At 51.5% G+C, this 13,684-nt stretch overlaps 1 protein-coding gene across 1 annotated transcript in view; it reads right to left on the reverse strand.

The window, feature by feature from the left end:
• The window catches only part of Rims4 (regulating synaptic membrane exocytosis 4), a 54,614-nt gene extending 41,385 nt beyond the window's left edge, over window positions 1-13,229 (reverse strand). The window contains exon 1 of the mRNA XM_042694673.1: window positions 12,874-13,229. Within this exon, the coding sequence (XP_042550607.1) occupies window positions 12,874-12,970 (97 nt within the window). The 5' untranslated portion in view covers window positions 12,971-13,229. The remainder of the gene's footprint in view (window positions 1-12,873) is intronic.
• Between the last annotated feature and the right edge of the window lie 455 nt (window positions 13,230-13,684).

A 13,684-nucleotide genomic window follows, 5' to 3' on the forward strand; every position in this document is an offset into this window, starting at 1 on the left:
CTTCTCTCCAATAGTCTCCCAGACGTCAAACAAGCTATGCCCCTTGCTGGAGTGAGCGATGCTGTCATACCCGCTGCACCATGCTCCCGTCTCCTCTTGTAACCTGCGTATCTTAGTATGACCAGAAGAAATGTCACAACCGTCAACTCCCACGCCCACCTCAGCTGATGATCTGGTGATAAGTGGCTGGTGGGACAGCTAAGGTGTGCACTCTATTCTAGTAGTCCTCAAACAATAGCCCCCAGGGAGAATCCATATTGCTGTCTGTAGTTGTGTGTGTGTGAGTGCACGCACGTGCGTGTGCATGTGTGTGCACATGCATGCATGCACACGCATGTGTCAGTCCTGAATTCAGGGCCTTGGCAATGGCCCTGATCTTTTTTCCTCAAGGCTAGTGCTCTACCACTTGAGCTACAATGCCATTTCTGGATTTTTGGTAGTTAACTGGAGATAAGTTTCATGGACTTTCCTGTCTGGGATAGCTTTGCACTGTGATCCTCAGATTTCAACCTCCTGAGTTGCTAGGATTATAGGAGTGAACCACTGATGCCCAGCTCTTGCTGTTTGTTTTTATAAAGTATGGTTGACTCTGCGTGTGTGTGTGTGTGTGTGTGTGTGTGTGTGTGTGTGTGTGTGTGTGTGTGTGTACCAGTCCTGGGGCTTGAACTCTGGGCCTGGGCACTGATCCCCTTAGCTTTCCTGCTCAAGACTTGCCTCTACTACTTGAGCCTCAGCTCCATTTCCAGCTTTTTTGGTGGTTAATTAGAGACTTATGGGCTTTCTGTCCTGGGCTGGCTTTGAACTGTGATCCTCAGATCTCAGCCTCCTGAGTATCTAGGATTGCAGGTATAAACCACTGATGCCCAGCCTGGCTTCAAATCTTGATCCTCAGATTTATCATATATGAAATACAGTTGTATTACATTTGTTTACATATTGTCTGCATGGCTGAATAGTACAGCCTGCAAAGATAAAAGTATCTGTTGTCTAGCCCCTCATGGAAGACATGTTCTAAGCCCTTTTCTACACAGTCCCCAGCAGTCCCCAGTAAGGTTCCTGTGACCCTCATTCAGAGGTCACTTGCCTAATGACACGCTGACTCCTGGCCTAATGGGTGTCAACCCGTTATTAGTTATTCAACTGTTTTCATTTACAGAAATGGCAGGCTTGTTAGCTCTAATACTTACATTTGAATCCTTGTTTAGGGATGTGCTTCTGGAGGAACCCACAAGAACAGTGCGACAAGTGTCACTGTGCCCATGTTACAGAGGAGCCTTAATCTGAGACTGTTCACACACACACACACACACACACACACACACAGCCTCTCCAGCAAGCAGAGCCATGTGAAGTTCTGGACCTTGCAGAATCAGAGTCATTCCTGCAAGTTACTTGTGGATTTACAGCCATGAACTTCTTCCAAGGAGGAGCCCAAGGTTCAAGGAGGAGAATGATGTGCCCACGGTGTGCTGACTGGCAAGCTGGCAGAAACAAGATCTGAAATCCAGGTTTTCATATGACAAATCCCAGGCTCATTCTATGACACATCAACTATCTCGTAAGCTGTCACCTCGCTCCAGGCAGCATGCTGGGGCTCCTGCCCACCTCTCAGACTCAAGGCCAAGTTTCCATGAGAATCAGTGAGATGGAGTAGGTAATATGCTTTGTCAGACACAAAGGGTTGACGTGTGCAAGGCACAAAGTCAAGAGACACCTTCAGAGGGGTATCTGAAAAGGAGCTCACTAAAAAGGTCGCCGACATGCTGATGAAGAATGAAATACAGTATAGAGCCCTGGAAAGACCACAGGGTGGAGTCAGGGCTCAGAGCCCTGCCCCATCCCTCACTGGCTGTATGACCTCAGCCAGAGACTTGATTTCTCCATCCTGCCTCCAGGGATGATCATACCCATGTGATGGGTCTGTGTAGAGGGAAAGCCTGGCCATGGCAGAGCACCTTGATATCTAAGGAGACACCTGCTATCTCCATTGCAGCCAGATGTTCCCACACAATGGGTAGATGGACCCAGCCAGACCCCTTAACAAGCAGACCACCTGCCTTCCTCAGCTGCTGTAACTACTGTCCCATCTTTGGAGAACTGCCCCTAGCTGCTGAGATCTGCCTGACCTGGAGGCACAGGAAGCTGATCCCTGATGCCATTGGCTCGTCATGCATCCCTAGGAACAAGCTGAGGCCAGATGACCACGGTAGATGCTGGGTTCTCTCGTGCAAGTTCCCCCTCAGTCTGGCAGCATACAAAACCCACAGCCAAGGCAGCACAGAGGAAGAAAGGGAGAGTTCTGCCATCCTCTCTTCCTTTCCATTTCCACTAAGAGTCCAGAGAACAAGTTAAATCCTCCCTGGCTAGAGGTACCTACCAATATCCCCTCAGGGCCAATCTGTCAGGTTTGGAAATCCCTGTGCCCCAAGTCTGTAAGTCTAGCTTCTTTTGAAGTGGCAGCTTCATGAGGTCAGGTGACTGGGCGGGGGGGGGGGGGGGGGGAGGGGGAGAGAGGTTGCCCTTAGTGGTCCCTGTAATCATCTGGCCTCTCTTGGTATTGGACCCAAGATAAGAAATATGTTTCCAGGCTAGGAAGGTAGCTCAGTGGTAGAGTGCTTGCCTTGCATGCATGATGCCCTGGGTTCCATTCCTCAGCACCACATAACCAGAAAAAGCGGGAAGTGGTACTGTGGCTCAAGTGGTAGAGTGCTAGCCTTGAACTGAAGAGCTGAGAGACAGCGCCCAGGCCCAGAGTTCAGGCCCCACGACTGACAAAAAAAAAAAAAAAGAGAGAGAGAGAGAGAAATATGTCTTAAAACATGTGCTAAGGAACTAATTAATTTCCACTGCAGGCATCAACACCTACTTCTAGGATAACCCAAGAGACAGTTCCCACCAACATCAAGTGCTGGCGATTTAGGATGTAGACTTGAAGAATCACGTATAGACAGGGTTCATCCATTATGGCTACTTGGCATGCCTGTGGTCAGACATTGCCCTAAGCTGAGAATCTGGAAACACTGATGCTGTTTCTGACTTTGCCCTAGACTAGCCATGAGACTTCGTGCAAATCAAAATCCTCTCTAATCCTCGACTGAGATAACTAAAGTTGAACCCAGGGAGGCTTCTAACTTAAAGGCTCTCAACTAACAAGAGCTAACAAACACTCTTAACATACTTTTAGTGTACACCAAGCTCTCTATAAAGCCCTTTTTAAATATTGACTCATTTAATCTTCATGACATCTTTGAGGCAAGAAGGGGCTATTATATACCCTTTTATAGACAGAGAAACTGTTTCAGAGAGGTTAAGTAACTTTCTCATGATTACACAGTCAGTAAAGGGGCAGAGTCAGTATTCAAACTCAGGACATCTGCTCTTATCTCTACCATGTAATATGCCTAGGATAATAATTTTTTTTTTTGGTCCAGTCATGGGGCCTGAACTCGGCCTGGGCGCTGTCCCTCAGCTCTTCAGCTCAAGGCTAGCGTTCTACTTCTTGAGCCACAGCGCCACTTCCAGCTTTTTTCTCTTTTGCTTATGTGGTGCTGAGCAATCGAACCCAGGGCCTCATCATACATGCAAGGCAAGCGCTCTACCACTGAGCCACCTTCCCAACCCCCTAGGATAATAACTTCTGTGTGGGCTTCACAGCTGGGCACAAAGCTGGACACCACTGTAAATGTTGATTTCATGAAAGGAAAATAAGAAAAACTGGAAACCTTAAAGGCTGTGATGGTGGCTTGAGGGAAATGGACATCTCCTTGAATGTCCTTTCGGTGGCGTTTGGCTTTCTTTCCACGTCCACACAATATCTTCAGTGACAGCAGCAGGCCGAGTTGCGAGAGCTGCTCACGGTGCCCTGACTGAGGAAAGGACAGGAGGAGCCACAGCTAGGGTCCTCAGGACTCCCAGGAGACTTTCCATGCCCTTATGCTGAAATACAGCACCTGCCCAGTAAGAGCAAGGCCCTGGGTTCAATACCAGGAACACTTAAACACACACACACACACACACACACACACACACACACACACGTTGCAACATACGTGTATAATCTCCAAATACATATTTAAAGACCAAAGACCAGAGACAAACTCTGACAGGCTGGGACTATCAGGGCTACAAAATGAACACATAGGGTGACAAGAGATGTAGGGGAATCCAAAAGAGGAGGGCCTAGACAGTGTCTCTCCAGGACACTGCCCGCATCTACACCCAGCTCTGCAGATAGGGATACTGAGGCCCGAAAGGCAACTTAAAAGTGGCTACAGAATAACTGAGATTGAGCAGCTGATCTCTCTCTCTCGCTCTCTCTCTCTCTCTCTCCTTCCCTCCCTCCCTCCCTTCCCATCTTGCTCTGTCTACCCAAATCAAACTGACACGATAACCAGCAGTCCCCACTAGCTGAAGTCTTACTATGTGCCAGGCATTAACACACACAATCTCATTATGTGCATCATGGCATTTATTCCGCATTAACAACCCTTTGAAGTATTTACTCTTATTATTAACGGCCCATTTTATAGGAAATTGGACCCCAGAAAGATGAAGCAACTTGCTCAAGGTCACACAAGCTAGAAGTGGCAGAGGTGGGAGGAAAACTCAGATCTCTAGGATTTTGAAGGCATGTTCTTTCTGTCAGCCTGAGAAGCTACGAAGCTGGGTCAGGAGCAAGACAAAGAGGAATGGGATGGGTAGAAAGAACCTCGTTCCAACTCCACCGTGCCTTCCAGCTGCAGAAGGAAGGAAGCCACCCTGTGGATTTAAAGGCACAATGATCTGTGCCTAAGGAACAACAGAGATAAGACTCCGGACCTGAAGTTGTTAGCCTCTCTGGTTTTCCCTAGCATGGGACCTTTATCCCTCTCTGGACCTGTTTTCCCACCTTATCATTGTCTACAGGCAGTGACAATCTACCCCTGCTCACGTCTCTGATCTCATCTTCCCTCACCCACACCCTCTAACCATGTCAGTCTGCTTTCTATCTGCCAAAAACCCAAATTCACACTGACCTCAGGGCCTTTGCATAGCTATCCCTTCTACCTCTCCCATTCCCCTCCCTCCATATTCCCTAGGCTGGCTCTTTGTCATTTAGGGTTCAACTCAAATGCCACCTCCTCAGTAAGCTTTCCGTGACTATACGATTCCATCACTTTTATTTTCATTCGTCTTAACACCATCTAAAATTACTTTTTTTTGTTAGTGGTGGTTGTGGAGCTTGAACTCAGGGCCTGAGCACTATCCCTGAGCTCTTTTAGCTCAAGGCTAGTGCTGGACCACTTTGAGCCACAGCATCACTTCCCGATTTTCTGGTGGTTAATGGGAGATAAGAATCTTAGGTACTTCATTGATTACCTGGCTCTTGTGTCTCCCTCAACACACACACACACACACACACACACACACACACACACACACACACAATGGTTCCATAAGGGCAGAAACCACATCTTACTTGTCCTCCCATGTATCTCCCATGCCTAGAATGTTAGCTGCTGAGCTGCTAATTCAATATTAAGTGAATGAAGAAATACCAGAGAAGAAAACCCATCTCACAGGCTAGAACTCTGGGTCCTTCATGTGTGTCCTTGGCAAGCCAATCTGCCTCTTTGAGTCTCACTTTCCCTCTTGGCCTAATGAGGAGAACAAACTAGATGCTCTCCCAGGGTCCTTCTAGGACTGGCAGTCTTGGAAAGCTAGACCTGGAACCCACCCAGTTGGTCTATCCGAAACAAATAGCTGGCCAGGGTCCAGGCAGTGAATGCCCTTTCCCCACCTCCAGCATGTCCCTGCCCAGGCACCCAGTCCCTCACTCCCCCACCGCGCAAACTGTTAATGAAGTGCGCACAGCTAAATGCAGTTACAATTACGGGGGCTAAGAATAAGGCGCTGACATCAGCCTCGTCAGTTTCCGAGTGAATCAGAAAGGGGGGGGGGAGGAAGAAGAAGTAGGGGGTGGCGCTCTGGAGCTGTCAAGTGGAAATAGCACAGCGTTAAATATAATCCAACACTGGCCTACATCGGTCTGGAGAGGCAGGTGATGGCTGGGCCCCCAGGGCCAAGGCAGACAACTGAATTCTTCAAGGAGGCCAGGCAGCTGGAGGAGCTGTTGGCCGACGGTGAGGAGGGTCATCCAGGAATGATGGCCAGGAAGGCACTAGAGAGAGCTGGTGAACCCGGGGAGGTGGGGGCCCCTGTACCTGGGCCTTTATCAGGTGCTTGGTGACAACGCAAATACAGCCCCTGAAGTTTATACACCCCTTTCCACCTAGGAACCTGTGTGATGTCCAGAGGCAGAAAGTGGCCTCCAAACACAGCTGGGTTGGCATCAGCACCATGCAAACCATTCCAGCTGCCTGGCTTTCCTTTTCTACGAAATGGGTAGATCTGGAGCAGCCTGGCCTCTCAGCTTACTACATGATCCAGGAGTCCTCTGGATCATACAAAGCCCAGGACACAGCGCTGAGCAAGCCCCTGGGTCATTACATTTTGACAGACACCCCTGCCAAGATCAGAATCTTGCCAGAAGAAGCTCAGGAAAGTTAAGGGACTTGCTCGAGACAAATCCAAGCTTCGTTGTCTTTCCACCACAGAAAGAGCAGAACGATGTGGGAGGGGTTGGTGGCTCAGAGTGGAGAGACACCACACCCTCCTGAGCACACTCTCCGGAAGTGGCGCCTTCCCAGTAGATTTTAGTTTTCATAAGACATGCTGCTGATGGTCACCAGGCAGAAGAAAGGCCCAAAACAGGCAAGAAGGGCAGCTGAGGGTGAAGCTTCCTTGCATTCCTGCTCTCCTCTGCCTCCCCCCCCCCCCCCCCCCCCCGCATTCAGCCTCCAGCTGGAGCTTTGCCTATGGACCTGGGGGTGGATGGGGAGGGAGGAAGAGCCTCAGTCCCAAAGGGAAACAAGGCGGATGGACCCTTCCTTCCCCCTTCCCCTCAAACTAAGCCAGGTGGCCCTCAGCAGTTGCAAACCAAGGGAGCTGGAGCCAGGAATCTGGGAGCCGGAGGATGGAGGCGGGGAGAGGCTCAGGGGAGGACTCTAAGGGATCAGGTGGGATCTAGGCATCTATGTAAGAGGCAAGGGTAAGTCCTCAATGCACTCTGTTTTCCTGAGATAATACTTTCAGAATAATTTGATTTTTAAAAAATAATGGTTTGGAGGGCAAGGAAGGAGAAAGAGGTAAGAGAGGGTTATTCAGAGCAAAACATAATATATGCAAATCTGAAATACCAAATAAATAAAGTGGCTTGAAAACCCAATCTCACCTTACCCTTCAACTTGAACTATGCAGATGATTGGCTTGATTCTCTACTCTGCTTCAGTTGCCCAAATCTAGAAGAGTTCTGGCCAGCTCCCAAAACAGGGTGGTAATTGGGGTAAAGAGAAGAGCGGGGGGGGGGGGGGGGGGAAGGACTGGACTTCTCTGTAGGTAAGAGTGGGGAATACAGGTTTCAAAGCCTCCACCTCATGCCTTCAGGTGGCCCTGAGCACAAAGAATATGCTAGGGCCTTCCCTCTCACCCACCCAGCCCAGGCCCTGTCTGGGATGACAGGATCTCTCTGTCCCTATCATCTCTAAGGGAAGGGGAGGGAGAGAAGGACAATTTGTTTCCCAGAAAAAGCTGAGGTCAAATTTCAAGGACAAAAGTTAGCACTTGGTATGGGAAAGAAAACTCTGCCAAACGGTGTAAATTTGGGGGAGGGGGGGAGAGATGGGTTCCAGTGTGGTTATCCCAGGTACCTGGGGGTAAGGGAAGTTATTCCCCACCTAGATCTGACCGGAAAAATACAGATTAGCTCTGCCTTACCACACAGAAGTAACTCAGACAACCACCTCCATTTCCCCTCTGTCCAAAAGTGGGTTTGGGGTGGGGGGAGGGTAGCTGTGGTACTAGTTTGAGGGTCCCATTTGCTATGCCTCCCCTATCAGATTTGATCTGAGCAGAAGAGGGCAGTGCCATGAAGAGCTTTTCCAGCCCAGAGATGTGGCTCAAACCGCTAGGAAGGGACGGGTAGCCAGCTGGTGTTGCCATGGCAACTTCCTCCCTGCACTGGATCAAAGCATCCATCCTATGGGCAAATCAGAGCCGGCTACTCCAGCTTCTCCGCCCTTCTCTTAGGCAGGGAGGGGGGAGGGAGGTAAGGGAGGAACTGGACGCCGAAAACACTTGGCCGGGCTAAGGAACACTATCCTCAATTCCAGATCCTGATGTAGAACCCGTTTGGCATCTGCTGGAAACACAATATACCCCTGCTCCCCAGCTATACCCCACGGCAGTGTGGCAGGCCTGTCCATGTGGTGCGTGTGAACTGGTTAGGAAGAGCAGAGAAATGGGCAGCCAGACTGCTTCCCACCCTCAGTTGTTCAAGTTCTCCAAATCCCCATCTTTAAACCACTTCAAAGGAGGAGAGTCTAGCCTTACCTTAATCATTAAGAATGCAATAAAATTACCCTATTAAAACGATAAAAGCTAACGTTTTGAAAATCAGGCTTTTCCCTGCCCAAATCTACAGATTTTTCTTTACAGTCGGCTCAGAAACAACTCTCACTTGGTAATAAGACAGATCAAAGCTAACACTAGCTCATGCCAGGTACCTCATGCCAGGTACCAAACTAAGCCCTGTGCATAGCAAGCAGCAGGATAATTAAAACCAGAGATGCTAGCCTCCCTCACTTCCTGTGAGTGACCTTGAACAAAGTCCTGTATCTCTGCCTCAGTTTTCTCATCCACATGTGGAGTTGGGAATGTTACTGTAACAGTAATATGTGGAAGCACTGTGAGGTAGAAATTACGATAGAACCTTTAAAGTGCCTAGAAGGACATCTAGCACATGATAACCGTTTAGAAACACTGGCCCTGCGGAATCTGTTCTTCCTCATACAGATGAGAAAAACCAGGATCATATGTCTAACTCCTCCTTACCCCCTTTCCAATTACAAACCCAGGCTGAGTAATAAAGACACAGGTACATTTAAAAAAAAAACCAAACTGTCCTCAAGTGCCTGCTTCTCTAAAACCTCTGCATCCTTAGGGAAGGGGCAAAGGGGAAGAAATGCATTCAAAGCACGAGAGGGAAGATGTCCTTTGGGCAGGAATTCCAGCAACCTGCAGTGCCGGACCAGCCTCCTGGCCATTGAAGGTGGCTAGAAAAGGTGCAGAAAGAGAGGGTCAAGCTTTCTTTGCCCATTCTAAGGACCAAGACTCTTAAATCCAAAGCAAGAATGTGCTTTGTCCCACTTAAGGCTAATGACAAGAAGTCTCATCTCCCTGTTCCTCAGGAAACTAGCTGAAGGGTGAGGTATGCATCTGGAACACAGATTTGGCCTGATCTGCTGGATGGAAAGGAAGTATTTGATAGGAGCTAGAAGCAGTAACAAAGGCAAGGATCCCAGATAAGCCCAACACCTGTCAGGGACAGAATTCTGAAACAGAGCCATCAAGGACAGACAGGCAGAAAGAGGAACAGAAAAGAGGCAAGAGACAGGTGAAGGCAAGCCTGCCCTGACTACCCCCTGCTCAGCCCATCTCTGCCCACTATAGCCAAGAGATTATTCCAACTTCTTTAGAAATTAGTTCAGTGCGGTGCTGTTCTAAAGTTATACAATACATGCAAAAGGCCTCTTTCAGAGGAAATTAATGACTTTGAAAAGAACAAGAGAAATTAAATAACAAGACAACATCCCTTACTTCTAACTCTGACCAGACCCTCATTATTCTTCTGGAAATGAAAGAAGACTTTCTCCCTCCCCCTCCCAAACTTGAGGCAGCAAGGATCTTACAGAGACCCAAACTGAACTCTCAGCTCAGCTGACAGCCGCTCCTGAGACCGCCTCACCTGGGAACCATTTTCTACACAGTAAAATCTGGCCTTTTAAAGCAGAGAGAGAGAGAGAAAGAGAGAGAGACAGAGAGAGAGAGACAGACAGACAGACAGAGACAGAGACTCAGAGATACAGAGAATCAGAGAGACAGAGAATCAGAGAGACAGAGAGACAGAGACAGAGATAAGAGACGAAGACAGAAAGCATGCTACTGAGTTCTAAAAAAGAATTGGAAATTTCAGTTTAGTCTTGGCTTTCTGCATGACATATTGGATGACCTTGGGTTACACAGACAGACAGACAGACACACACACACACACACACACACACACACACACACACACATATACACCAAGGCCAGGAGCCAGTGGCTCACGCCTATAATCCTAGCTACTCAGGAGGCTGAGATCTGAGGATCATGGTTCAAAGCTAGCCCAGGCAAAGCCCCTGTGAGACTCATACTTTTATCTCCAATTAACCACTCAAAAACTAGAAGTGATGCTGTGGCTCAAAGTGGTAGAGTGCTGTTAGCCTTTAGCAAAAAGAGCTCAGGCCTGAGTTCAAGCCCCATAACAGACAAAAAAAAAAAAGAAAAAGAAATATATATAAATGCATACATATCACACATCTGGGTTTCAATCATTCTCTCTCTCTCTTTCTCTCTCTCTCTCTCTCTCACACACACACACACTCACATGTATACAAATGCCCCCTCAAATCCATTTGGGGGTAGAAGGACTACACAAGATGATTTCTAATTCTCTTCCAGGTGAAACACAAATTTGAAGAAACCCACTGGGGGGAAAAATCAGATGCACCTTTAAAAATTCACTAATATGGGGGCTGGGAAGGTGGCTCAGTGGTAGAGCACTTGCCTTGCATGCCTGAGGCCCTAGGTTCGATTCCTCAGCACCACATAAGCAAAAAGAAAAAAGCCAGAAGTGGCGCTGTGGCTCAAGTGGTAGAGCGCTAGCCTGGAGCTGAAGAGCTGAGGGACAGTGCCCAGGCCCAGAGTTCAGGCCCCATGACGGGACCAAAAAAAAACAAAAAACAAAAAAATTCACTAATATTCCATGAATTTATCTGTTGACTTATGTAAAACCTAGACAATAACTTGTGGTTTGCAATAATAACCAGTGTCTGACCATGGCACGGGCATGACATTGGGGGGGAAAAAACAACAGATCATGTCTGCCTCTAATATCTGACAAACCCATACACCTGCCCAGCTTGGCTCTAGAGACAAAAGCGGCCTGGTGAACTTTCAACAAGCACCAGGCCATAGGTGAGGGCTAAAAACCTCCTTGTCTGGGCTGCTGGGGCTGCCTGCCCAGGTTCCCTCTTTGCAGCTGCCCCATTCCCCAGACCCCAGGCCAGTCTAACTTCTTGTCTCTTGAGTTTGCTCCAGGGGAGGCCACTGACTTAGGAAGTGCCCTATTCCTCCTCAACTTGCCTTCTCTCCCCAGAATTATAAAGCAACCTCTCTGAGCCACATCATGGGGGAAGTTCAGCTTCTGAAACTCAGTGATTGGTTCTGTAAAATGGTGATTCCATAAGATGTCTCTGCAGTAACCATCTTTCCTCTGCACCCATCTCCAGGTCAACAGCAGGACAGACAGATCAAAGAGGTCTGTCTCACCTCTTACAGACCCTGGGGAACTTTTCCTCTGTTCTCCATTGGCGGCCTTCAAGTAAGCACCCATCACCATCCTATAACATCCCATCTCTCCCTCAGAGAGCAGGCAGTCCAGACAAGGGTGCCAGCAGGCAGGGCCCCTGAACGCCCTAGACTCAGAGACTAGATGTGGTACATTCCTTCATTTTCTAGACAATCCAATTTTTAAACCCAAGTCTTATAAGAGCCCATGAATCCATCTTGTTCTCCAACCACACACTTCTGGTCCCCTCACTGAATTCACAAACTCTCAGGTTTTCAGCTCATAAAACACTTTCAATGCCGCTCTCCCATCACAGCCTTGAATCTGAAGAAACGGAGGCTAGGGGCAGCACAAACTTGCCCAAGGTCACTGCTTGTAAGTAAAGAATGAAGACTCATCATCTCTGCACTCTTTGGGAAACTCTCCCCCAAGCCGTCCAGCTACCCCCCACCTGTTGTCCATTTCCTTTCCTCGCCCTAGAACCAAATCCAGAGCTCTCCTTTCCCACTCCCTGCTCCCAGGTCCTCAAGAACAGGTTTTCCAGCCTCTCTTAGCCCCTGGGGCTTTGCTAAGGTTTCCCAGGCCTGGCAGGATGGCGGCTGGATTCAGCGCCGAGAATGGCCATTCCGGGGACAAGAGCCTCCCCTGAGGTCAGGGTCACACACCGAGGGGCACACAAATGTAAGGCACTGCCTTAACCCATCCTCCAGGAAGAGGTGGAGGAAAGAGAATAGGCCATCCCCTGGCGGGCTCCTGTGGTCGGCCGCCCCAGTCCTATTAGAACCAGAAGTCTGGAGCCCCAGCCAGTGCGGGAAGGGGCTTAGGGGAAGAATGGGGACGCTCGAGGCCTTGGGCGCCCGGCGGGAGTCTTGAGCAGGGAGCCCCTAGATGCAACCCAGACAAAGATGGAGAGGTAAGGTCTGTGCGCCACCTCCAACGGCTGGGGCGGAAGGGAAGGGGGGCGCGTCGGAACCCCAGGAGACCAGGGCCAGGGTTTGAAGAGTGGGTACGCACTGGAGACTCGGGGAATGGATGGGATCCAAAGACGAGTCGGGTGTCGGCACCTGTAAGGTACAGGTGAGCCGGGAGAGTTGGGTCCAGGAGAGCCAAGGGCGCCCAGAAGGCAGAAGACCTGGTGGAAGGGGGCCGTCCCCGGGGAGAAGGCTGCAAGAGGGCGCAACCCAGACGCCCGGGTCCCGCGGGAGGAGAAGGCGCCCCGGGGCGACACCCGGAAGGGGGTCGGGGGTGGCGGGGAGGCTGGCCACCTCTCAAGACGCCCCAATCCCTGGAGGGGGCCCGGACCCCAGGACACTCCCCAGGGGTCGGGGACCCGGGGGCCGGAGGGGGGGTCGGTGTCGGGGGCCGGGGGTGGGTCGGGCACTTGCCTGCGTCCTCATCATCGAAGGAGTTCATGCACGGGAAGTAGATGGCGAGCGCCTCGAAGGAGGCGGACAGGCTGAGGCGGCTCTGCGAGCGCTCCATGCCCGCGCCGGCGCCCGGTGCCTCGGCCGCGGCGGCCGCGGCGGCGGCGGGCGGCTTGGGCAGCTTGGCCGCCCCATTCTTGACGCGGAGTACGGCGCGCGGCGTGGTGGCGGCGGCCCGGGGCCGGCGCGGGGTTCCGCGGCGGGGCTGGCGGGCGCGGCGGGGCCGGCGGGCGCTGCGCTGGGCGGCGCGTGGAGCCCGAGGCGCGCGGTGCTCCCGGCGGCGGTGGCGGCGGCGGCGGCGGCGGCGGCGGCGGCGGCGGCGGCGGCGGCGGCGGTGGCGGCGGCGCAGCGCGCTCTGGCCCGCGGCGCCCCCCGCCGGCCGCGCGGGGCGGGTCGGAGCTGTGCGCAGCAGCCAATCGGTGCCGCCGTCTGGGGGAGGGGGCGCCGCCGAGGGAGGGGGCGCCGCCGGCAGGGCGTGGGAGCCGGGAGGATGCGGGCTGCGCCCCCCCTCACCGCCCCCAGTCCCAGCAGGTGAACCCGCGCGCGCGGAGCGAGAGGCTCGCGGCGGGTGTCGGTGTCGGTCCGAGGTCGTTCGCTCGCCGGTCCTGCGGCCGATCCTCCCCCCTCCCCCCCCCCACCCTCGGCGCCCCAACCCCCACTCTCCGTTCTGAGACTCGCCCCAAATGCCGGCGTCCAGTCACCGACCCAGACAGGCCTCACCCAGACACACGGACACGCTCAGAGACGCGGCCCGGGGCTTCCGTTTCACGTG

This window comes from Dipodomys spectabilis, unplaced genomic scaffold (genome assembly GCF_019054845.1).
Source record: "Dipodomys spectabilis isolate Male_0828 unplaced genomic scaffold, ASM1905484v1 ptg000175l, whole genome shotgun sequence".
NCBI lineage: Eukaryota > Metazoa > Chordata > Mammalia > Rodentia > Heteromyidae > Dipodomys > Dipodomys spectabilis.